This window comes from Orcinus orca, chromosome 12, assembly GCF_937001465.1.
Source record: "Orcinus orca chromosome 12, mOrcOrc1.1, whole genome shotgun sequence".
Lineage (NCBI taxonomy): Eukaryota > Metazoa > Chordata > Mammalia > Artiodactyla > Delphinidae > Orcinus > Orcinus orca.
Genome location: NC_064570.1, coordinates 7465669 through 7492500, shown reverse-complemented (window position 1 = coordinate 7492500; position 26832 = coordinate 7465669). Strand labels below are relative to the sequence as shown.

The following is a 26832-nucleotide window of genomic DNA, read 5'->3' as shown; positions in this document are numbered from 1 at the left end:
CAGGTCTGTCTTCTATCTTTGAAAAGTGAACTGGGTTATATGTGATACAGAAAATAGGAAAGTGCAAATCTTCACAGAAGTATCTGTAGATCACATAATTAGTGAGAATATAAAATAACAACACGAGTAATCTTTTAAAATATCTCTTTAGCCTATTCTGAACCAGCCTGATGAAAATGGAAAGCTCTTTCAAGTACAGGTGTAAGTGTATATCACTGAGCTGCACTTCCCTATCTCAAAAACCATTCGGCATGTATTTAAAAATTTGACTTCCAATAAATCATCTGGGTACATATTTTCCTGTTTTATAGAACAGCTGTGAAAACTTCTATGAATACTCCCGGTGGTTACTGGACATTTACTAAGGGCCAGGCACTTTACATGTATTACCTCATTTAATCATTACAGAAATCCAACGAGTAGGAACAGTTGTCCCCATTTACAGAAGAAAAATGGAGGCCTAGAGGAGTTAAGGCCACACGATAGGACATGTGAGGACCTATAACCCAGCAGGACCCTATGAGGCCTTCCCAGAATAGACTCCCACCCATGTCCTCTGCCTGCCTTTTGTCTGTAGAAGAACTTTAGCCAAAGAATAAATTTAATCAGACAAGTGAGAAAATGCAGAGAGAAACACAGTCAAGCAAGAAAAAATAATAATACGTTAGCCAGTAACCAAAGTCAAGGACATTTATTTCTTCCCTAAGGACTATAGATAATATTCTGAGCTGTGTCCTTTGAGCTGTTTTGCAGATACTGAAACCCCCACCAGGTGGAAGAAGTTAACTGTATGCTGCCCACAGGCACGTAGACCACAGACCGGTTGGAACCAGAAGGTTGATGATGCTGACCCCCGATTACACCACCATCCAACCAATCGGAATGGTTGGCGTCTTTTATTGAATGACATACCATTCCATGAGCTGATCACACACCCCATAAAAACCCCTCCCTCACCCTGTCTTTATAAACTTTTCCCTGAAAGCCTTCGGGGAGTTCGGGTCTTTTAAGCACCAGCTGCCCTGGACTCCTAGCTTGGCACCTGCAATAAAGCTATTCTTTTCTACTTCACCCAAAACTCTGTCTCTGAGATTCAGTTTGGTGTCGGTGCACAGAGGCCCGGTTTCGGCATCAGACCTGGCCTGTTCCTCGCCATCACATGTTACTGCCTTCCTGACGCCGGAGCTGGCTGGGAAAAGCCTGGGGGAACGTCACTTGGGGATGCTGTAGAAGGAGCTCTCCATTTATGCCACACATATTTGGGGAGCACCTGCTCTGTGTGTGCCGGGTTCTGTGCTTACCTCTAGGGACACGACCGTAAATGGGGTAGAGTCTCTGTCCTCAAGGGGAGGCACTCACGTGCATGACAAGCTGCACTGAGATGGGGTCTATGGGGGCTGGTTGATCACGGTCAAGGATCTCAAACTCAAATGTCTACACTCGCCAGGCGGAAAACAGAAGTGTCCTAGGCACAGGATGTAGGGAATGCGGGTCTGTGGCCGACTCCAGCGAGCATGCCCTCCTACGAGCCGAGCTGTCACCACTCAGCTCCTGCAAATTGTCAACAGGAGGAAATGCCTGTTCAGTGTTACCCTATCCTCTGATTTTTAAAAAACAGACCCTGGAAATTCAGTTTATGTGGATTTCCCACTTTAAAAAATATGGGGGCCAAGCGAAGCTCTTGAGACCCTTGTATCCTGTGGGCTGCCAGTGCATGACATCTGGCTGGATTCAAAGCCTCTTCCAAGTTCTAGGGAAAGCCTCAGACCACTGTGATTCTTCTGCTGTGACCTTTCCCAAGTGCTTAATATGCGAAATGTGAAGGGTTTGTAGCATGGATACGATTCAGTTCAGTTCATGGTGCCAAAAATGGAATATGGTTAAAATAAACAGTAATATCTAAGCATATCACATAAACAAATTCATGGGGAATGTGTCATATGTGATTCTCTTTATTTAGATTTTTTAAGGTTACTTTTTAAATAGATTCATATGTATTCAGAAAGTACAAAAAGTTAATACACTGAAAAGTCTCCCTCCTACTGATATCCCATAGCCTCCCAATTCCAGAGACAATCAATGTTATGCATATTCTTCCAGAGATACAAGTAAATTGTATATATATGTTTTTTGCTCTTTGTACACAAATGATAGACTCTATACTTTTCTATGTTTTACTTGTTTTTCATTAATAATACCCGCAGGAGAATTTCCTTATCAGTGTATATCAAGCGGCCTCATTCTTCTTGATGACTAGGGAGTATTTTATTGAACAACATACCATAATTTATCTAACTGTTCTCCCAATCGATGGGCATTGAAAGTTCCCAATCTTTCATTACATAAAAAATATTGCTTGAATGAATAATCCTGTACATACACCATTTTGCACATGTAAATTCCTAGAAGCATGGAATTGCTAGGTAAAAAGATAAGCACATTTGTAATTTTGATACCATTGTTATATTGCCCATCATAGAGGTTTTAAATCTGACTCCTACTCGCGATGTAGGATACTGCCTATTTCCCCACATCCTTTCCCAACATTGTATAGCTGACCCTTGAACAGCACGAGTTTGAACTGCACGGGTCCGCTTATGTGGTCCACTTTCTATAAATATATTGGAAAATTTTTTGGTATTTTGTGATGATTTGAAAAAGCTCTCAGATGAACCGTGTAACCTAGAAATATTGAAAAAATTAAGACAAAGTTAAGCATGTCATGAATGCATAAAATATATGTAGACATTAGTCTATCCTTACATAGGCATAAGGTGAGTGATATTTAATATAAATTAAAGTGTTCATTTTCTGTGTTATAATTTTGGTTTCAAAGAATTACATTATCGTACAATACGCCTTTCTCGCTTGTATTGGAGAAACTGTGTATCAGCCTATCATCGCAGGTAAGTGGTGTTTAAAAAAATGTAACAATGTTTCCAATACTGTATTTTGTATATGACTGTAATACTGTATGACATAAACATTTTATATCAGTTCATTCTTTAGTGCATAGGCTAGGCTGCCATGAAGCAATTGTATTATCAATTACACTAGGCGACCATAAAGCAATCATATTGCTGCTTCTTCATTTCAATGCTTGAGTCACTACATCTGTTAATAAATATGGACTTCTTTTTTACATTATCTTTTCATTTTTGATGTCTAGTGTTAGTAATACGTATAACATCTACAGTGTTTTGTATCATATAAGACAATGTTAATGTAGGTACTGACAATTTGTCTATAAACAGGTGATATAAGCTTACAGTATCGATAAATACAGTCTAGTACTGTAAATGTATTTTCTCTTCCTTTTGATTTTCTTCATAATATTTTCTTCTCTCTAGCTTACTTTATTGTAAGAATACAGTATGTAATACATATAACATACAAAATATATGTTGATCACCTATTTATGTTATCCATAAGCTTCTGGTCAACAGCACGTTATTAGCAGTTAAGGTTTGGGGGAGTTGAAAGTTTCATGTGGATTTTGACTGCACAGGGTGTTGGCACCCCTCACCCCTGCATTGTTCAAGGGTCACCTGTATGCCGCCAAGCAGTCTGATATTTAACAATCTCAGTGGCTATTACTGCGGTGTTACTTTGCACTTCTCTTATTATGAAAGAGATTTGGCATAGGTTAATATATGTTGGAACTGTTTTTTTTCTTTCTGTCACTAAATTGTCTGTTCAAGTCCTTTGCCCATTTTTTCTGTTGAGGGGCTGCTCTTATGGATTTGTTAGACCTCTTTATATATTCGGAAAATTAGCCCTTTATGAAGGAGTGAATATTTTCTCTAAGTTTGCTAATTTTTTGAAGTTTATGGTAGTTCTTCAACATAGAATTTTAAATTTTTATGAAGGCAAACTTTTTGTAATGGGTCCTGGATATTTGTGGTCAAATTTTAAAGACCTTCCCCACTATGAAAGGCTAAAGGTATCTCCCATAGTGTCTTCATTCTTTTAGTGTTTCCTTTTTGGTGCATTCTGGTCTTTGATTTCATTTGAATTGATCTCACTGTATATGGTGTGAGGTATAGATCCAACCTCATCTTTCTTTACAACTGGCTCCAGAGTTTTCCCAAAGCGTGTATCGAATAGTTCATTTAGGAATCCCAGCTCCCTACCTCTGCATGTTTTCAGCTTCCTCAATGGTCTCAGGCAAAGTCTTCCCTTTGGTCTCTGGGAGCAATAACACCAGTCCTCCAGCAACCAGGCCAACGACAGCTGAAAACCAACAGACGCAAATCACATTCAGAATTGAACCATGCTGGCTCTATAATTAAAGCTCTCCTTATTTCTTTAAAAAAAGTGTGTGTGTTTTTGTGCTGATTTCCTATACTTAACAGATTCCTTTGCTATCTCTGACTGCCCTATTCCCCATCATAAATATTTTGCCCATTCCAAACTCTGCTGGATTACAATTCCTTATAGGGAAATGAAATACTTAACATTTTGAGTCAAGGTTATTCTAGGCTAGAGGAAATTGCCATGATATTAAGATACTTTGGAGTCAGAAAATAACTCTGAAAAAGAACCAACGCTAAGAAAAGAAAGAATATAGCTCTGCCAATATAAAGCGCTCGGTAATGAAAACGAGTCAGAAACTTGGATCATTACTAGCAAATAAAAGCAATGAATCCCGCATTATTTCATAACAGCATTAAATAGTATAGCCAGGCCTTTTATTGGATTTTTATTTATTTACTTTTGCTTTTTATTTTTTTTAATTGAAGTATAGTTGATGTACAATGTTGTGTTAGTTTCAGGTGTACAGCAAAGTGATTCATATATATATATATATATATATATATGGATATATATATATATATGGATATATATATAGTCTTTTTCAGATAGCTAGGCCTTTCTGTTCTGATTCAGGTATTGGATAAATTTCTCTTATTCCTTTTTTCCTTTGTCTCCAGCTGTAATTTTTTGCAGATGTTGGTGTTTTTGTTTCTCTAAATTCCCATTAAGATTTTAGGATTTACGGTTACATCTTTATATGTTTTTCCATCATTGAATGCAGGAAGTAGGATGTGGGTTCTTCACTAGCTGGGGGGTTTCAAAAAATGCCTGTTGGACTCCACTTTCTGCACACTTAAAACTGGCAGAAATACGGGCCTCCAGTGTGTAGTGGTTCAGGGCACCGGCTGTAGCTCTGAGCACCTGGGTCTAGTACTGACACCCTGAGTACTGGTCTCAGAGCCCTGGGAAGTTCTATGATCCCCCTGATACTCCAGACTCCCCGACAGAAAGTGGGGTGGTATCTCCACCACAAAGGCTTGTTTAGAGGCTGAAATGAATTCATATTTGTTAAGTGCTTAGAAGAGTGCCTGGCACATGGCATGAACTAGATAGTTAACCTCTCAAGATCTCCCCAAACCTCGAGAGATTCACTTGGTTGTAACTCATGCAAACAAGAGACATATTCAGCTGGCTTCGATTCTCTGAAGTGAGTGAACTGTGAAGAATATATTAGATAATCAAATTGTCATCCATTTAGTACTTTATATTTGCAGAGATAGGCCTAATTAACTAGGATATCACTTATCAATTTTTCCAGTGCTCTTTCAACGAGGATTTTCCAATGTGTTTATTTGTTGGTTTTCAGGCTTCTAGATGACCATTTCTGGCTATTTCAAGAGCACAATTGGCACACCATTATTGTGTGAAAAGAGAAAGAAAATGTGTAAAACTGTTAGTTTTGCTTCCTGCTAGCTATTAAAGGTTGGTGAGAGAAGGAAACTACCAGCAAAATAAAATTGAGGATTGTCTTTGAGTTTACTTCAATGTTGAAATGCAGTTAAAATCCTTTATCTTTAGACGGAAAGGCAAGGTCCGAGGGAGGGTCTGGGTATGGGGGGATCCTCTGGGTCTGGACTTAGCAATTTTTTGGTTAAATGGTACTAAGAGAAACAAAATAGATACTAATGAAGTATCTATTTTCTACCCAGAAATGTCCCGCTGACCCATGCATCACTCACTGCCCACCTAAGGGAGTGGGCAAGATTGGGATGGAAGGAAGGATCCAGAGCGTGTGAGGGAGCTTCCCCAAGATGGAAAGGGGGCTCTGGGGTCAGGTCCCTTGGCCAGAGCTGGGGGAGGAAAGAATCTGGGGCATGTGCCTCCCAGCAGGGCCAGCCACGCTGGTCATCTCAGGATAAATAGCTCGTGTTCTATCAACCTGGGCCATCCTGTTATTAAGTTGGAACACGGAGACATTCACTGGGTCTCTTTCAAGGGTGAGTTCTAGCAAAGGTTTGGAGCTTTTCCTGGCAGATCTATGGCAGTAGAAAATTTCCCCTTCACAAATCCCTTGAGAAGAAGGGAATGAGCAGAGTAACTTGTGTGTGACAACTCATGGCACTAAGAGGAGAACCGTCCGCTATCCCCCTGCTGTGCACCCGAGCTGGGCTTTCCCTTCCTCCCCCCAGATTAAGTCTTGTATGCCCCTGGGGAAAAGTGTCACATTTCTGTCAAATTAAAAGAAAGACTCAGGGACTTCCCTGGTGGCGCAGTGGTTAAGAATCCCCCTGCCAATGCAGGGGACACGGGTTCGAGCCCTGGTCCGGGAAGATCCCACATGCCGTGGAGCAACTAAGCCCGTGCGCCACAACAACTGAGCCTGCGCTCTAGAGCCCGCGAGCCACAACTACTGAGCCCACGTGCCACAACTACTGAAGCCCGCACACCTAGAGCCCGTGCTCCGCAACGAGAGAAGCCACCGCAATGAGAAGCCCGCGCACCGCAACGAAGAGTAGCCCCGCTCGCCGCAACTAGAGAAAGACCGCCTGCAGCAACGAAGACCCAACGCAGCCAAAATTAAGTAAATAAATAAATAAAGACTCAGAATGCATCTGAAAGAAGATTGAAATGTGTCCACCAAGACCTTGGGGCTAACCCTGACAAGGTGAGTGTTAACGTGTATGTCTCTGGAGCTGTGTCTGCGTGGATGCACAGAAGGAGAGGACCTGTCCCTCCGTCTACCGCTGTGGGGAAAGACGATGGGAAGGCCTAGGATTCCCAGCCCCTTTCACGGTCTGCAGACTCGCGTTCAGCATGTGCTGATAACTAGGTTTGTCCCTTCCCTTCTCTCCTGTGGGCTGGTCAGGGAGAGGCAGGCTCAGTGTCTGTACATCCTTCAGGGTCAGAGGGAAGAGCTGTGCCCATGCTCCTTAAATCTAATTGCCGAGGAATCTGAGGACCGGGGTGCCCAGCACGCACACAGGTGTTCCTGTTATTCTAACGCATTTTCTTGGTCTTTGTTTCCCCTGGGTTTTGAAATTGCCCTTTGCAAAATTTTAACCGCCTTTTTTGAAATAACGAAGTAAAAGCATTTGTATTTTTCTACATCTGGGCATAGAGGAGGCAGAAAGAGTGAGCTCTTGGACAAAGGGGTGGAAATCAGTGAGGAGAGAAGGGTCTTCTTCAGGGGAAACTCCACCTCACTCTCCCTTGACTTTGCACCTCTATGGGCATAAGTCCTTGTGGGCTCCTAGGCTTGAGTGCTGGCAGCTGCTAATACTATTAGTAATACTAGTATTACTACACTACTGGTAGTACCAATGACTAGTCATACTTAGTAGTCACTTGCAAACATAGCACTTGTTTCGAGGTAGAAACATGGAGGCCTCTTAAAAATAGGTTTTCATTCAAAGACATCTCTGAGAATTTCTTACCGAAAACCACCAGTGGAAGCTCATGCCAGATGCTGGTGAGCCGGTAGACCAGGAACGGCGTGATGATGCCCCCGATGTCACACATGGAAGAGCAGACGAGGACCCCAAGGTTCCTGAAACACAGGACACGGATGCATCCTTTGACTTATCAAAGGACAGTGGTTATCTCCCACCCCCACCCCCCAGGTAAATACTTCCCCAAATCATTAAAATGTGTGTGTGAACTGAAAGTGTCCATGTTATTGTCAATGCACATAAATGATACATGGTACATAATTCCATTCATATTCTGTTGTACTTGTTTTTTTGTTTGTTTGTTTTTTGCAGTACGCGGGCCTCTCACTGTTGTGGCATCTCCCGGCTCCGGTCGCGCAGGCTCAGCGGCCATGGCTCACGGGCCCAGCCGCTCCGCGGCATGTGGGATCTTCCCAGACCGGGGCAGGAACCCGTGTTCCCTGCATCGGCAGGCAGACTCTCAACCGCTGCGCCGCCAGGGAAGCCCATGTTGTATTTGTTTTATATGAACTTTCTTGAAGATTTTTAATTAGTGTTGGGGACACTTTTCATGTTTTACTTTCATCACTGTCTCCCCTGCTCTGTTCTATGGTCCTGCTTGGGCTACTCTCCCTCCTGTTGACGTTTGGTCATCCGTCTCTGGCAATTCAATAGCTTCTGTTCTCATCACATGGTTTCTGGGTTTGACCCTATCCTGTAAGTGTGAGGTGTGACCTGCATACTGCCTTGAAATGGCGTCAACCTCTCTTACCCTGCATTTTGAAAGGTAAGCTGCCTCCCTAGAGATGATCATACTAAGTAAGTCAGAAAGAGGAAGATAAATACCATATGACATCACTTATACGTGGAATCTAAACTACGACACAAATCAACTTATCTACAAAACAGAAAAAGACTCGCAGGCATAGAGAACAGACTTGTAGTTGCCAAGGGGGAGGGGGTGGCAGGAGAGGGCTGGATTGGGAGTTTGGGATTAGCAGATGCAAGCTAGTATATATAGGATGGAGAAACAACAAGGTCCTACTGTATAGCACAGGGACACAGGGAACTAGATTCAATATCCTATGATAAACCATAAAGGAAAAGAATATGAAAAAGAATGTGTGTATGTGTGTATATATATATATATATATATATATATATATATATATAAAATGACTGAATCACTTTGTTGTACAGCAGAAGTTAACACAACATTGTAAATCAACTGTACTTCAATAAAATAAATTGAAGAAAAAAGTACGGTGTCCTCTGCCGGCACCTGTGGTCGTTCTCACCAGTAAACAAATGTCCCAGCTGCTTTCTTCATGCTGAAGGAAATGGGCTCACCTGATGCATGTGGGGTACAGTTCCGCATTGACCAGGCAGACCATTTCATAGGCCATTGTAATCCCCATTCTACCCAAGCATATGACGGTAACTCTTAGCCAGCGTAGATCTGAAGGGGAAAGCACACCGCTGACACATGCTGCGCTCACTCCCTGGTCTCCCAACAGTGCCCCAGGGGCGTTTGCAAGGAGAAAGTGCCCCCTCCAGAATGAGACAAGAATGCGCAATCGGTTCTTCTATAGACTCAGGACAATTCAGCAAAAGTCCCCATGTCTGTTTGTTTTAGCCTCAGACACAATTCTGATGCTCTCTTCACTTTAGATCCCAGTCATTAATGACAACACAATTATACCAGCTTCCAAAGTTGCACCAACTTCAGTCTATAGAAGTCACCCAAAAGAAATAGCATACACCCCCCCAAAATAGCATTTTTCTCTCTGTGGTCTTCTAACCCCTGCTCTGGGCCAGCTCGATGGCCTGTGGCATGGGTCCTCCTAGCCTCTCTTGTTATATTACATCAAAGAACCACTGGGTGTTATTATATTACATCAGGCAACCACTGGGTGCCACTGTTCTTAAAGGCAGAGTTGCCATGTGGCTTCACTCAGGAAGGTCCCAGGTATTTTGTTCATTCTTTCCAAATTGACTTGGATGTTAAATGACAGGGTCTTTCTCTCAAAGGGCTGTAATACCCCCTCTTCTCAGGGCCTTGGAAGACAAGACCCCAGCTTGGCCTGACACTTACCCTCAGGGATAAAAACCGAGGCCAAACAGGCTGCCCCTGCCACCATATTTGATGCCGCCCATGGATGACGGCGACCCACGCGGTCAATCGTGACGAGGATGATAAGGGCGGCCGGGAATTCGACCAGGGCAGAGTAGAGGAAGTCCAGGTAGATGTTGCTCCCGGCGAGGCCCATGTACATGATGAGACCCTGGTAGAGGACAGAGCTCGTGAACCTGAGCAAAGAGGAGAGCTCAGGTCAAGCCGGGCGCCAGGAGCAGGTCCCTGAAAGGTTGATCGTAGGTCACCTGTTTTTGTCCTCTTATTATTGCTTTTCCCTCTCTTCCATTGCTTTAACACCATCTGACCCACTGCGGGGGCTGGCTGTGACCCCAGAACCAGGAAAGGGGGAGAATTAGGCTAACATTCCTTGACCACATTGAAAGGCAAGAAGAAATGTCTTACTAGAGTGATTTATTTAGTAAACTGTATCGAGCTCTTAGTGGTTGTTAATTATTTTTTTCTCTTTGTGGCCTTCTAATGCAGTCGAAATCGCAGGGATTGACTACTTAATCCAAATATTAGGAACCCAGGAGACCAAATGGGTACCAAATTCCCAAATGGGTACAGGCCCACTTTGGATGATACATCTTCTGACGTGATACAGCAACATTTTGATCTAGTTTTGTTGGCTAAAAATGTTCGTTGTCTGTAATGGAAAATATGAGGATGATTAGCAAGAATCACAATTACTCAGAAAAAGAAAGGATAATGCAGCCAAATTTCCCTGATGCGTTTTACATGCAATACTGTGAAGGTTGCTAGAATAATTCCTGATGAGCTTAGCTTTTGTCAGTGACCGTGACGCTTCCTTTAGCTGATGTGAGTCGTCCCAGCGATGCCGCCCGGTGGAGGGAAGCCTGCTGCAGCAAAGGAGGCTGTTGCAGGGCCCACGGCACAGGGCTCTGGGGCAGCCTGCAGGCGGTGAGGACGCTCAGGCTTGCTATTGGATTGTGGAGCCAGTGGATTATTCCTGTGGTTTATTCGTTTTTTTTTTTTTTTTAATTTTTGAACTTTGTTTTATTTTTTTATACAGCAGGTTCTTATGAGTTATCCATTTTATACATATTAGTGTATATATGTCAATCCCAATCTCCCAATTCATCACACCACCACCACCCCCTGCCACTTTCCCCCCTTGATATCCATACATTTGTCCTCTACATCTGTGTCTCTATTTCTGCCCTGCAAACCGGTTCATCTGTTCCTGTGGTTTATTCTTGTTTGGGAAGTTTACTCATTTATTTTCTCCAGGTAGAAAAGAAAAATAAAAGGTCTTGTACAATCAGGAGAGATGTACACTCATCATCAATTAATCTATACCACAAGGACCTACTGTATAGCACAGGGAACTGTACTCAATATTTTGTAATAACCTATAAGGGAAGAGAATCTGAAGAAGAATATATACATGTACATATATACACATATATATATCTGAATTGCTGTGCTGTACACCTGAAACTAACACGATATTGTAAATCAATTATACTTCAATTGAAAAAAATTAATCTATACCAATAGTTCTCAGTTTGGCTATATATTAGAATCACCTGGAGGATTTTGAAAGTATTGGTTCCTGGGCCCTTCCCTCGACCAATTAAATCCATATCCTTGTCGGGGAGGGGTCTGGCCTTGGCATTTTACTATCTCCCAGGTGATTCTTAAGGGAAAGCCAAGGTTGAGAATGTAGTGATCTATGCGTTGGGACTGTAAGCCGATTTCAACATCCGCCTGAGAAAAATGATTTCAGGAAAACCACCTATAAATGAGACTACTTGCAAACCACTGTTAATGCTAACTAGACCCAGGCTGTGTTTTTTTTTTTGCGGTACGCGGGCCTCTCACTGCTGTGGCCTCTCCCGTTGCGGAGCACAGGCTCCGGACGCGCAGGCTCAGCGGCCATGGCTCACAGGCCCAGCCGCCCCGCGGCATGTGGGATCTTCCCGGACCGGGGCACGAACCCGCGTCCCCTGCATCGGCAGGCGGACTCTCAACCACTGCGCCACCAGGGAAGCCCCCAGGCTATGTTTTGAAGGTACTCTTGGTCCCTCCCTTTATGTGGATGATTCAGATTAAAAGAATTTGGAGGGATTTTAAAGTGAAAAATAATCTTTACCAGTTGTACATCAAGATCAAAGTGTGTTTCCTTATCTGAGGGGTTCTGACCAAGTCGAGAAATGAAGGATTCAACTTCTCGCCAACTTCCTCATCAGATCCAAGGCTCTAAGAATAGAAGAAATAGGAACAGCTTTGTATATTTCATGATGGCGTCCCAGGGTCATCCAGGGAACATAATGCCTTACACTTGCTGAGTGCTTTTAACGTGCCCAGGACTAGCTAAGCCCTCCACGCACATTAGCTTGTTTAATCATTACAACTACCCTACAAGTTAGGTCTACGTTTTTCACCCCATTTCACAGAAGAGGAAGCTGGGCTACAGAGAAGTGAGGTAACTCAGGCACGTATATAAAGGGATACTGCTGGCAAAGCGGGTGGAGTAAAATCAAGGCCCAGCCCAGTGGCCCTGAGGGCTGAGGGCATTGACACGCCCTCTCTGCACACCTGGACTGGTGTGTGGCCCAAAGGTCAGGAGAGTGATCTGGGACCCTGGCACTCAGTCCAGCAATGGAATCACCAGGAGCTCGTTAGAATGAAAGATCTCAGGCCCCAGCCCAGACAGATGGAACCTGAATCTGCATGTTCACAAGGTCCCCAGGTGATCCCGTGCACAGAATTGAGAAGCCCTACTCTAGGTGACACAGTAGGTGGTGGAGGGGACATTTCATCTCCAGGGTTCAGGAAGCAGAACCTTGTGAGACCCACTCCCCTCTGTCTCCTTCCTGGAGCAACACGTGATGTTGTGTGAAAGACCCAGGAAGAAGGGGAAGAAGTCTCCAGGAGACCAGCAGTGACCAGACTTACCACCCTCACATGAACTCTGACCTTGAGCGAGACAGTGACCCACATGTGCCTTATTCCCTGGCCAGTTTCTGAGAGGATCTGAAATCCAAGAATCAGTGCTCTGCCTGTCATTCTTGGGAAAAAATACATATTCCAAACACCCAGAAACCAGAGAGGAAATGAAGAAAAAAGAGCTCTGAGCCCCCAAATCGTCACTCTAAATGCCACGTCAATCTCAAATTCTTACAGGTCACTCATCTTAGAGCCTCATCAGAAATGACTTACTCTTATTTCAGTATAAATTCCTAATAAGCTTGATATTCTCTTTTCCAAGCCTTGTCAGATGGAAAGGTTTAAATTAAACGTGATGAGGTCCACTAAAGGCGAAACACTAAATGCAGAGAAAATGAACACTTCAGTCATTTGTTCTATTCAGGAAGGCAGGGGTTGCTTAAAATATTTTGGGATAACTTCTATCCAACATTTTAAAAATTCTAAGAAATTATTTGTGTTTGAAGAATCTTCCCACTGGAGAAAACCTCCCTCCCTGAGGATGTTGATAGACACACAGGCAAACAAGACTTCGAGTACCGGGGCCTAAGGGGCAACATGGTCGAGAGATGAACAAGATAGAAGCGCCTCATTTGACTTTTAAAAGGCTTTTGGCTTCCTTTAGTTTTGTTTTCCATCTGTTTAAAATATTCTACCAGGGAACCACAAATCTTAGTACAACAGAAATGTCCTGTTGCACAAGGTGGGTGGGCCGCTTCCGCCACTCCCCATTGAGACAATGCACGGTCTTCCCAAATCTTCCTTTTCACTGTTCCCTGATTTGATACTTCAGCTGCTGGCTCACCTGAAGAGAGGTAGGCAGAGATTTTCCATTTTTCTTTGCGATGTGCTTAATGATTTTCATGGCTTTAGCGTCTTTGTTCTGGGAGATCAACCACCTAGGAGACTCAGGTACGCACCTAGGGCACAGAAAAAGTGTCATCAATGCTGTTAAGTGGAGGGAAAATCTTACTGAACACCCACCCCCAGGGGTCATAGCAGATCTCTGTGAGGGATCTTACACAGTGAGGTTTGGTTGGATCTACAAAGGAAATAAAACTGTGCAGGGGCTACACAGCCAAGGGAACCATCCACAAAATGAAAAAGCAGCCTACTGAATGGGAGAGAATATTTGCAAACCATGTATCTGATAGAGGGTTAATATCCAAAATATATAAAGAACTCATGCAATCCAATAGCAGAAAACCAAGCAATTCAATTTAAAAATGGGCAGAGTATCTGAATAGACATTTTTCCAAAGAAGACATACAGATGGCCAACAAACACATGAAGATGCTCAACATCACTAATCATCAGGGAAAAGCAAATCAAAACTACAAGATATCACCTCACACCTGTCCGAATGGCTGTTATCAAAAAGACAAGAAATAAGTGTTGGCAAGGATGTAGAGAAAAGGGAATCCTCGTGCACTATTGGTGGGAACGCAAATGGGTGTGGCCACTACGGAGAACAGTATGGAGGTTCCCTAAAAAAATTAGAACTACTGTATGATCCAGAAATCCCACTTCTGAATATTTATCTGAAGAAAACAAAACACCCCAAATACCTATTTTCTACTCTTCTGTGGAGCTTGTAGAATTGTAAGAAAATTAAATTTGACTCTATTGAGTGAAAGTGGCAAGAAGTGCTTCAGAAAGAGTCAGAACGTGGATAATAGGTGGGCCTTCTGTGTCATGCTAAAGCACTAGGTCTTTATTCTGAAGGGAATCAAACTACTGAAAGACGTTTAAGCAGGAGAGTAACGGGGTGGGCCTGGAGTTTTACAATGCGGCGTGAAACATGGATTAGAGGATGGGAAAGCTGATGCCAAAGAGACCAGTTATGAGTCTACCCAGAAATCCAGGCAAGACATAATGGATTCCTAATGAGAACAGGGGAAAAGAGGGATGGTTTCAGAGACATAAAGGGGGTAGAAAGGATATAGGGATGAAACTAAGGATCACTCTCAGAGTTTTAATGGCTTTTGGAGGAGAAATAGGCTTCCTGGGAAGGGTTGAGATGTTTAATTCTTAGAAAAGACAGCTATGGGAAGAACAGGTAGATATGTCCAGGATCTAAATAGGTGGGTTTTTTCATAGGAGAGAGATGTGGTTGATAATCTAGCATCCCTCTTGCTTTATCTCAGGTAAGCTTGCATTAGGAGTTTCTGATAGTTTCTTCTGTTTTTACTGTGTTCCATGTTTCCCTTGGGCAGGGGTGACAAACATATTTCACTTGCCCTGGTAACTCTGATTGATTGGTATGGTCTCTCTGGGGTTCCATTTTGGCCTTATCTGGGGTAAAGACTGCTGTGATTGATTGGGGATGTCTGCTTTGGGCATGGTATTGGCAGTGGTGACAGAAGTGCCATACTTCCCCTTCTCTATCCTGAAGTTTCTTCTGAGGAGGGGCAGAATCAGAACAATAGTATTGTCAGTCTCTTTAAAGGGTATCATGGCTACTGGAAGCTACTTTAAACACCACAAAAATAAAGTGAAAAATGTGAGATCCAAGTCATAAAACTCTTAAGTTCAAAGTGAAAGAACATCTGATTTCCAGAGGGGAAGACAGATTAAAGCTTATGATTTTTATCCCTGAAACATGGACCTGGGTTTCCTGTGAAACAGAAGAGTGAAGGATATCTTAGATTCGAAGGATGGTGTGCATTGGGGAAGACAGTCTTTTTAGCTAAATAAAATATTTCAGTCTATCTCCTCTTGGTTCCACAGGGACTTACCAGTAATAGAGCAAGAAGCAGAAGTTGGGCAGAGTCACTGTGAACTGCAGCCACCTCCAGTGCGGAAGTACGTATGCCACCCCAGCAAGCACCAGGAGCCCAACCGTGAAGGCCACTTGGTAAAGAATCCCCACTGTTCTCCGGTAGCTCAGCCCAACAAATTCTGTAACTGCAGAGACAACCCAAAGGGTCAACGCAAGTCAGTACAACAGGGAGTTGGCTGTCTAACTATGGGGAAACTAGAATGCCAACACAAAAAGTAGTCCAAGTTCTAGAATTTTCTATACAGCTCTCTGAAAACTTTTAAATGTTCTTTGGGACCTATTTTGTTATGATTACTGCTGTTGTGTTAATTAATGTAAAATCTTATAATCCCATATTACATGGGGTAAACATTGACTTTAGAGCATAGATGATTTTCACGTAAATGAATAGCTCAATGTAACTTGCCCTCTTACATGAGTTAAACATTTTCTTGGCAATCCTGTTAATGTGTTTAAATGGCTTGGAAACCTGGTGGTGGGGTTCCAAGCTGACTGGAGTCAGCTAGTACTGGCTTGCAAGAACTGATTTTTAAATTTTCAGGAATTTTGCAAGCTGGTTTTTAACCCATTGGTATCTTAAAAGCAGTCATGATGGGAGTATTTACAACTTAGAAATTGGAAAACACTATGAATCAGGCTTTTTATTTTCCAGGAGCTGGTGTATGAGCATAACACGGCACATGGTATAGTAAACAGCCTTATCCAATCCCATGACTACAGCATGGCAGAAGTATGAAGTCTGGGATACGTGGATTTACAAAATAGTCATTTTTATATCATAGACATTCTAGAATTGAGATTCTAGATATTCCATGAACCACAGAGTTTTGCTTTAAATGTTTGGTAATCATGTGAAAGACTTCAACTATTTGTAAACCAAATAGAAATGCACTCGAAAATTATTTCTATAAATCACTGTGAATTATCCAAAAGCATTAAAAAAAGACAGACAAAATTATGTACATGCTTAATAAATAGAAATGTCTGTCTTTCAAAGTGGTTGGGGTCATGGATGAGGTCTTGGTAGCAGGTGAATGACAGGTGCACCTTGGGGTAGCAGGGTGAATGACAGGTGCACCTTAAGGACATCCAGAGGGACTGGAGAAGAAATTAATAGGAGGATGAAACTTAAATTCAAATTTCTCCATGTCACGTGTATGAGAAACCAAATTTCTCATCGAATAACTGCGTACATTAACTCCTTTGTTGCCCAGACATAGATCAGGTGACGACCATGACAGGCACCTGAGAGTGTTAGGCACCATCTCCTCTTCATCTCATAGAATCCCCCAAATTAACTTTACTGGGTCAAATTTTAAGCACACATATTCTAGTTCTCCTGTGCGAAATGAAAGGTTGATTAATATTATTTTAATTTCAGTGTCCATTTCCCTTGGTGTGGTTGCTATTTGAATGTAGCAGAAGGGCAAGCAACAATGGAGTGAATTCCCAAGATCTAATTATGGTGATAATTCTCCTTAATATTAATTTACAGATGCTCTGCTGTTATAATTCAAATATTCTCTTATAATCCATGGAGCTTAGGCATAACCCTGGTTCCTAATGAGTAGGATGTAAATGATATTTCTGGTCCTACAAATGGCTCGCTGAGGAACCGAGATTGACCACAATACTTCTATCCTTGGTTTCCTTGCATATACATTGAGAATAACTGTGGTTTGCTAGAATGGATGTACTCAAATTAATAAAGCCCCTTATAAATCTAATATATTCTCATCAATGAATTTTCTCTCTGTAAAGCCTGGTGGGCTAGATTTCCTCTCTATGGTACACCCCAGGGCACAGAAAACAAAAATTCCTGAAGAGTTATATAAGAGTTTGGATGGCATGATGTTTACTCTCATTCCTGCTTCATTGTTTTCTTTCTAGGAGGAATGCAGAATGAGTTTACTGAAAAGATTTCAGAAATTCTTTTGATACAGAAAAAAAATCTTTCAACATTGTCTTGAAGCTGAGTCCATTTTCCTGGGCAGCTACCCTCACGTGACTGACTATGTTTTGCCAGCAGTGTCCCCCACAGCTAGAATCACAAGCGTTCTTACTCAGGATGTACCCTATTAACCAGCCTGCCTTGCTGACCAGTCCTTGGATCAAGCGAAAAATTAGCATCCATGTATAGTTTGGGGAAATAGCCATGAGAACTCCAGATGAAGCATTTATGAGGATTGTAATCAAGAGGCAGAGCTTACGACCAAACCTGCAAGGAGAAAACAAAGAGAGGGAATGGAATTAGATTAGATTCATGAGGGTTGTAGAAAATTCACGGAAGTTATGGAACTCTAAACTAAAGTGGAGGTTATCTCTGAACGATGGACATTCAGGAGGTACAGACTGATACCCACCAAGAGAATCCCTGGCTTCAGGTCAGTTCCATCAGGACTTTGCACCAGGGCACTACGTATAAACCTGAAGCCCAGTGAGGCCCATTCACCCCGGGCTGGAGCACCTCTCAGCCCCCCACTGTGGAGGGTACGTGGGGAGGGGGTGATTCTTCAGGCCACCTAGCGCTGAATGCCCCAAGGGTCCGTCTAGGGCTTCTGTCTTCACATGAGCTGGGCCTTTGCACCAACAGTCTCAACTAGCTGCCCACTGAGGAGCTTTTGCTTTAGAAAAAACAAAATTCCGTGTTCAATGTATTTCCCCATCCATTTTCAACACTGCCTTTGGACTTCATGGTATTTGTGTGTCTCCATGGCAACGGTCTTTTGTGTGGCGCTGTCATCATCTCACCTGTTGCCATCCCATAGGCCTTTGCCATGGAGTACCTTAGCAGGATTGCTCCCGCACATTTTATTTGAGACTTGGGTCCCATTGGTTTAGGGACCTGGGGAGTGTCTCAGTGCACAGAGTAGACGGAAAGGTGGGAACCTGGGTTTAACCTTGGCCTTACCGCTGACTGGGATGTCGGGCGAGTTATGCGGCCTTTCTGTTTCTTCATCTGGAGAAGAGCTATCTGACTCAGCCTGACCAGGGGATTAAGTGCGGTATTACACCTAAAGAGCTTCGCACCCAGCCCTCCTCCCTCCCTCCCTCCCTCCCTTCCTTTGCGAAGCTGCCTCTCAGAAAGCTGACTTGAAGTTCAGTCTCTTTTTTCCACATTTCATCATGTCCTCTTGGTTTTGTTCTAAAAGACGCCCTAACTTGCTGTTAGTGGATATTTAAAAAATTCTTCATGCAAAGCGATGTTTTCTTTAATTTTTGTTTGTTTATCCACTTCAAACTGCAGGTCAGTAGCGCTGCCACATCATTAGCAGTGCACGTTTGATGCGGCTGGACATTTGTTAATTGCTGCTCTTCCTTTAGGCAATTTGTGCTCTAGTGACCATTTCAATACTAACTGACCATTTGAAAAGAATCCACAACATTGTTAACAATTACTTGGGATTATTAATGCTCTAAATCTGAAATTTAAAGATCAAGCAGTCTCATTAGTAATTAATGGAAACTGCTAAACTTCTTAAAACCCTGTTTTGACCACATCATTTTAAAGTTCTCAGTCAGTGGTTCCCCACTGTAAACATGTACCCCCTGGACTTTTATCCACAGCCTTCCAAAGTCATATCAGCACAATGTTTTAGCCTTTCTTCCTGAACCTCTCCCTTTACCCTCAAAGAATTTATAAGTATGTGCTGAAGTGATAATTCTTCAACTTCCAAAGTTGACTCAGTCAAATCCCAAAGCACCATAATCATGTTCCAGTATATGGACAAAATCCCATGGTGGATGAGAGGGAACGTTCACCATCTGAAACTCAGTGCGTGGAAGCCTTCAGAGAATCAAATCTACCAATGCAGAGCAGCTTCACTAGGGGACATGTTCACATAAAGACACAATGCTATTAAAACAATAAGGCAGGGACTTCCCTGGTGGCGCAGTGGTTAAGAATGCGCTTGCCAATGCAGGGGACACGGGTTCGAACCCTGGTCCGGGAAGATCCCACATGTGAGGAGCAACTAAGCCCGTGCATCACAACTACTGAGCCTGTGCTCTAGAGCCCGCAAGCCACAACTACTGAGCCCGTGTGCCACAACTACTGAAGCCCGCACACCTAGAGCCCGTGCTCCGCAACAAGAGAAGCCACCGCAATGAGAAGCCCGCGCACCAAAACGAAGAGGAGGCCCTGCTCGCCGCAACTAGAGAAAGCCCGTGCGCAGCAACAAAGACCCAACACAGCCAAAAATAAATAAATTAATTAATTAAATTAAATTAAATAAAAAACACACTGAGGCAGGGCTGGAAGAAATTTTGGAGATTTGGGAGAGTGGTTCGAGAACCTTCCCCCACTTCCTACCCTCCCACAACAGAACCACTTAAGTGGTTAAATGAAAGACGAAGAGCAAATAAAAGAGAATGGGGTGAACTCCAGGACTGCTGGCTTCAGAAGTCCTTTAGCTACCTGCTACTGAGACTGAGGTCTGGGGCTCTCAGCATCACCGTCGAGTGGTTAGAAATGCAGACTCTCAGGCCCACTCCAGACCCACTGGATCAGAATCATAATTCTAACAAAACCCCCAGTTACTATGGACGTTACCATTTGGGAAGCACTGCTTTCATTTCACTGAGCCTCCGTTTCCTCATCTGCAAACGGGATAATCAACTCTCCTTTCAAAGGCTGTTATGATCCTAAGTGAAATGTAACACACAGGGATGCCCAGTAAAATGACTGGCGCATAGCAGGTAGGGGAGAGCTAGTTTTGAAAGATTCCACAGAGTCGAGTAAGTTTGACTGCGACCCGCTGGGACTTTGATTCTGCCTTGATCTCGTTCCGCTGTGAAATCTGGGCAGTGCAGTTCTGGCTCCTGCGAGCTGATGGATAGACTTTCAGAAAATTTGTGAGCTGACTGTTAAACACAGCCATTATTAAAAATGAAAGTACACACTTACAATAAAGTAAATTATGTTAAAAGCACGTGTAATAAATATGCAAAACTTATCTCTTCCTAATTATTTTACTGTGTTTGACCATTGTCTATGCTCAGGAAGTTTTTTACGTCTATCTGTTGTAGTTGTATGGTGGAAATACCATAGAATGGTGCATCTTTCTAGCCAACTCTGTGTTCAGTGACCTCACTTTGGTAGCTTGAAATGGACCACCGTGGGAGCCTTGACAACATGGAGATCAACAAACCCTGCAAACTGAGGCTTTTTCCTTCAGAGAGTCAGTTGTTAAACATTTACAAGCCTGACACTAAATTACTGACCATTAGAGTAAAAAAACCTTGAATTGGTGAGAGATTACTTTTTTGGTGTCAGGTGATTCTGAAAATCATTCTTTAGGAGGTTTGAATGATGAAACAAATTAGACATCTTACAAAAGGTTTACCTTCAAAATCTCTAGCATATATCCCCCGTCTCTCCCTCCTTCTACTTGCAAAGATGACCTTCTGAAAGTTGACTTGGTGTAAGGCTCGGTATTCTTATTATAACCTGCTCATAATGTGCTCCTGGCTTTCTTCTAAAAGACACCTTCATCAGCTGTTAGGTCATATTGTTACAGGAGAGAACCAGGTCTGACTACATGTTTCTTCTACTTTAACCTTTGCTTTCTGCTGTTTTTGTCCACTAAAAGGATACTGTCTCTACATAATGGCCTGCCTCAGGGAACCCTGCCCCTCTGCCTGAATGTTAAACCAAAGTGCCTTTGTTCAGGGAAACATCCGGACCCTGTCCACCTGCCGATGGCTGCAAGGAAGAAGAAATGAACACATCCCCTCCCCGAGGCTGGCCATTCCAGGGGACATTTGCAAAACTTATGGTGTTTTTACTTTACTTCCCCATCTCCTCCCCCTCTCTGTTCTATAAAAGAAACTGGCATCCAAACCCCGATAAGATGGTTATTCTGGGGACCCTCGCCCGCCATCTTCTCGGTCTGCTGGCTTTCCGAATGAAGTCGTGTTCCTTGTCTCAACACTTCGTCTCCGATTTATTGGCCTGTCAGGTGGCAAGCAGAGTGAGCTTGGGCTCAGTAACAATATGTTTTAAATTCCTCCTAGCTGACAATCTATTTTATTTAGTGTTGGTTTAATCTGTAGCAGCAGATGGGTTTCCATGAGATTCTTGTTCCATTCTATAAAACCTGACAATTATTCAGTAATAGGCATTAAATGTGCAATGGATAGCGTCCTTTTTGGAGCCGTAGGGCGGTTGTCTTATTACGCACCCTTACCTGCATACACAAACCGAAGAGAAGCGGGCAGCAACCAACCAGACTTCAGACAGTTTAAGAAAAAGAAATAGAGGGATGTACACAGCTCTGGCGGGAAGAATAATGAGTAGTCAATTTTACATGGGAGATTTCAACAATAGGAACAAAATAATGAGGTCATCTAAGAAGGTGGATAATTGACCGGGGATTTTAAGTCAGGAAGAGGATGATAACCGGTCTCCTACTCTGAGCGGGATGGGAATAATCAACTCATTCATTTAACCAGCTGTGAAGCTCAGTCCCCTGTTCGCTCACTTCTGTGCTGGCGAGTTGAGTGTTAGAATCTGCTCCTTACGTTGGAAGAGCCAGTGGAGAGGGAACCGGGAGCCAGGGGTCCAGACCGCCACACGCGGGGGGCGGGGCGGACTCCCGACCACCCTCGTCAGGCCACCTCTCAAGACTTCAGGGGTCATTTCCAAACCACCGTCCTTATTGCCAGTTCTGTGGCAATAAAAGTAAAAGCGAACGGCCTTCCTCTGCACCTCACAAGCCTCTTTGCCACACAGCGTCCCAGGAGGAGCCTTTGAAGGGAGGCTGGGTAGACAGTTACAGAAGTGATGTGACGCACGGGGCCGCCTCGTGACCCAGCACCTTCACTGTCACCTTCCCTCCCTCCTGCTGCCACAGGGGGCCCCCGGCTGTGACAGTTCAGACGCCCCTGAGGGTGTGATTGAGTCAGCCATCCTTATTAATCTTTAACACACTTGGAAGTTTTAATCCAGACTGTAGTATCATCAGAGAAAATGTTCTGTCTCTATCTCATATTAAGCTCACGGCCTTTGGTTTACCTGTATCAAAGATATAGCTGGGGAAGGAACAAGCATAGCGTGTATTTACTTTACCACTTATTTCAGAATTAAATACATATAGTTATAGTGTATAATAAATTATAAAAGGTTGTATATTTATTATAGAGTTATATGGCACTATCTCACTAGGTGACTAATGGTTAAAGAGGAGGATACTGTCCAAAATGTTGCACACGGTGCCTGAAACATGGGAAATACTCAATAAACAGTCAATATTAGGAATATTAAATAATTAGCACTGATGGCCAAATTACCTAAGGTGCTTATCAAGTATAAAGCCAACTTTTCTGTTCCTTTCCCTTTGGGGGACTCCTAACAATGTCTAATTGATCATCAACAGAGTAAAGATGCACCTTATGAGGAACTTCCAGCACAGTGAACCTGGGATTACAAAATAGTGGATAAATAAAAGACATAGGAACAGGTCGATTAGTATGAGTCACTGAAAACTAGCTCCCGGAGACACGGACCCATGTACGCGGACCACTGCTGTACATTCCATGTGGAGAGGTCGCTCCTAATCTCTCTCCAGGGACATGACAGTATGGAAGTGGATATTTACCTCTGCCAGTGTGGAGACCCTGTTTCCCTTTCACCAAATTATATCTTAGGTTCCATACATATAATTACATCTGGCCCCAGGGCCCCAGTTCAGGAATCCTGCAACGTCACAGGCTCAGGTAAGAACAGAAGGGAGAGTCTACCTGGTTCCAGCACAGGAGAGGCAAGCGGAGGACGGGACAGAGCTCAGAGGCCCTGAAGACGCATGACCAGGTGGATGGCATGAGGCCAAAGAAAGAATTGGGATTACAAAAGGGATCAAATCCCCTATCACTCTCCCTTCTAACTCTAAGCTTCTGGATAGCCCACAAGGAAACACTGCTGCCCAGTGTTGAAACATCCCTCTATGATCCAAGAGAATTAGAAAATAAAGACATTGGTCATGCTTATCAAAGCTGTAAAGGAAACCTAAGACCGTCACGACAATTCAGGAAAGTGTGGCCTGTGTGCTCTGGGAATGGAGGGTATTCAAGCAGGGGCAGGTGAACCCAAGCGTTCTCCTTGGACTGCTTACATGCCACCACTTTTGTGCTGTACCTACCTGTCTGCTATGTAGCCGATACCCACAGAACCGATAAAAAATCCTACATTCACAGCCGACTGAAACAGGTCCAGCATCCAGGAGTTGGTACACACTAGGTTAAACTGCGAGGGGCCAGGGGTGTCCCGGGTTGGGAGGGAAAGAAAACAAAATTGTGTTAGACACAGCTCAACCCAGGGAACTCAGGAGGTATTCCTTGCAAGGCACTGATGTGACTGGATGACAATAAACCAACTCTTTTCTTGCTTGTGTTAGTTTTCTTTACACAACCCCGAAGATTTGTCCCGCAGTCTGTTTAGCATTCCATCTGGCAGTATGTCATCAGGCTGAACTCTGTTTTGGCTAAATGAGCTGAAATTGGGTAATTACTTATGCACAAACCATTTCTTTCTGTAATTTTATTAAATAGGTGTGTGGACACATACAAGCATTGCCCTAAGGGAGCCAGGCTGTTCAGTGTCTCTTTAAATTAGCATCTTGCTAATGGCTGTTACCTTTGTCCTCACTTGGAACAGGAGGTGATGCTGGGGAGCCACAGGTGCTGGCCTGGAGGTCGGGAGAAAACCCCTTTCTAGGGCTAAGGACGAACTCTCTCACTTTGTGGCCTTGGGCAAAATTTTCCTCTGCTCTGGGCCTCAGTCTCCCCTCTCTGTATGAACGATGAGATGAACCACGCTGCAAAAGCCTCTTAAAAGTTGATGGTACTTGACCAACAGAACGTGCTGGAAGTTATACTTTGCCATTTTCTGGGTCCAGGCCTTAAGAAGCAGGTGGCTTCCTGTGATGGTTAATTTCATCGGTCAACTTGACTGAATCACAGGATGCCCAGATACTTGGTTAAACATTATTTCTACTTTTTAATGATTTTGTTTAATCAAAAATCACAGACATGCTAAGCCAATGGAGGCTGGAAATAAAGAATCAGTGTAGAAGGAAAAAAAAAGTTTTATGGTGTTAAATCTTCACTCCTCCACATTTCATGTAACTATCAGACCATTTTAGATCCTTCAAATGGCTCTTCTACCATAACGCCTGTACAAAATATCTTCACGTCATCCAAGCAGTCCTTTCAAGTTAAGCCAGGCACCTGGCTCTCTTTGTATTTGCAGAATAATTTTATCCCCCCATTTTGCTTTGTCTCCAATAAAAGCAAGTCTCACTACTATACATAAAATAGACAACTAATAAGGACCTACTGTATAGCACAGGGAACGCTACTCAATACTCTGTAATAATGGCCTATATGGGAAAAGAATGAATGTAAAAAAGAGTGGATATATGTATATGTATAACTGATTCACTTTGCTGTACATCTGAAACTCACACAACATTGTAGATCAACTATATTCCGATAAAACATTTTAAAACAGCAAGTCTCTATTTTTTCTTTCTATCTATTGAAAAGAGGCCTCATGATTAGATGTTAATGCCAAGTGTAGTTTTTAATAAAATAATAGTACCATAGCATAAGCTCCAACCCCAGATGGTTTGATACGGATACTTCCAGCAAATTGAAGCGAAAACAATTAACCATCGAGAGAAAAGTACACTGTATCACAGTAAGGCACCCGTTCAGGTGAGTTCCATGAGGTGTCGGGTGTCCATCTGTACCATGGCAGAGTGGAGCGGAAGTCAGGGCCTCCAGAAAAAGAGGAGGCGTGAAAATGTTCCCTTTCCTGGCATAATTCCCAGGAATTCTGATGTTTTTGCTTGCTTCTTACCGCTGAGACTTGCATACACTACAATCATTATTGTCAGAATTTGAAGCTTAAACTCACGTGCTCAAACTCCAGACAAATAAGAGACTGTATGTTTTCTTGAAAACTAGGATTTTATTTTATGTAATTAATTCATTTGTTTGTTTGTTTATTTTTTATAAGATACTTTGAGTCCAAAGAGCACACCTGGCCCTCCCTGGGTTCATCCTTAAGAAAAACTGTGCTCTCTGCTTTCTCCATCCCTCCTAAGTCCCACGATCGCCTACCTCGGTCACGATGGAGGAGCCGGGCGTGTCGTACACCCAGCCGTGCCGACAGGGGCCCAGAGGCAGGAGGCTGCTGTTGGCGGCCAGGCCGGCCAGCGGGTCCACGCAGCCGAGGGCGCTCTGGTTCCAGTCCACCTCATAGCGGCGGCACTGGCGGGGGAAGGCCTGGCCCTCGGGCCCGGGGCCCGGCACCGTGTAGTTGAGCTCCTCGGCCAGGCTCCAGCCGCATCGACGGCTCAGCTCGGGCACCCCGGGGCTCCGGCAGCGGTGGTCCGGGGTGAAGGCCAGGAAGACGATGCCCACGTAGATGGGGGTGAAGGCGGCAGAGAGCAGAGCGAGGAAGAGAAATGTTTGTTTCTGGAAAAAGTTGAATTCCCCTATGTGTTCTAGGATGTCGTCCATCGTCGGCATTATTCTGGGGAGAGAAGTCCCAGTGCTGTCTCCTGCGCTGCTCAGACGCCACTGAGCAAGGTTGGGCCCAGCTCAGCACAACCCCGACCAAAAGTCAAAGGGTGAGTTTATTTTAGAAAGTGACCAGCCTTTGGTCCAGACCTTAACTGGTCAGACCAACTCCCAGCCATGCACTTCCCCGTCCACTCCGAAATTCCCCGAGCAAGTCACAGGGCAAGATGCTGTATTTATTGTAGCATCCCTCCAGTGAGGGGGTCCCTACCTCATGCTGGCCCCACAAACAACCCTTCCTCTGTACCACATGGGGAGAAATCCGAGCACTTTCACATATCACAGCCCTGTTGATCTTCTGTAGTAAACTGAGTGTCCAGGAAATGAATATATTCATATCTCACTCACACAGCCAACCTTTTAGCTAAGGTGTTGCGGGGAAACGCACACAATATTGGCCTTGCTTGCTGAGTACGATGCGAATCGTGGTCTCCCGGTCAGAGCTCTTGTCTGGATTCAAGATGGTTTGCAAATTCTATCGTTGTGCTTTTTCTACAAACAGCGGCCAGGGCACGCGGGGTACGTGCTGGGGCTGTTTGTTTTGATTTTTCCAGGATTTTATAATCCTGCTCTTTAAAGAATGACAATTTGGCATTCTTGCCTTTGAACCCTGGAACCCCTTGACCTGTTTGTGAGGCAAGAATAAAATGTTCTCCACACATGTAGGTCAAGTGTAATGCAGGCAGGAGTGG

General features: G+C 43.6%; 1 protein-coding gene across 2 annotated transcripts in view; it reads right to left on the bottom strand.

Moving 5' to 3' along the window:
• The window catches only part of SLC22A2 (solute carrier family 22 member 2), a 31500-nt gene extending 5411 nt beyond the window's left edge, over positions 1-26089 (bottom strand). The window contains exons 1-10 of one of the 2 annotated variants that reach the window (XM_004278877.1): positions 25679-26089; positions 23695-23798; positions 17620-17774; positions 15513-15681; positions 13580-13694; positions 11939-12045; positions 9781-9995; positions 9036-9144; positions 7692-7804; positions 4134-4233 (exon numbers count right to left, since the gene is read on the bottom strand). In XM_004278877.1, coding sequence (XP_004278925.1) covers positions 4134-4233; positions 7692-7804; positions 9036-9144; positions 9781-9995; positions 11939-12045; positions 13580-13694; positions 15513-15681; positions 17620-17774; positions 23695-23798; positions 25679-26089 — 1598 coding nt within the window. Of the gene's footprint in view, positions 1-4129; positions 4234-7691; positions 7805-9035; positions 9145-9780; positions 9996-11938; positions 12046-13579; positions 13695-15512; positions 15682-17619; positions 17775-23694; positions 23799-25678 lie in introns of those variants that run through there. The other variant, XM_033403930.1, reaches the window with a different exon arrangement.
• Positions 26090-26832: the final 743 nt, after the last annotated feature.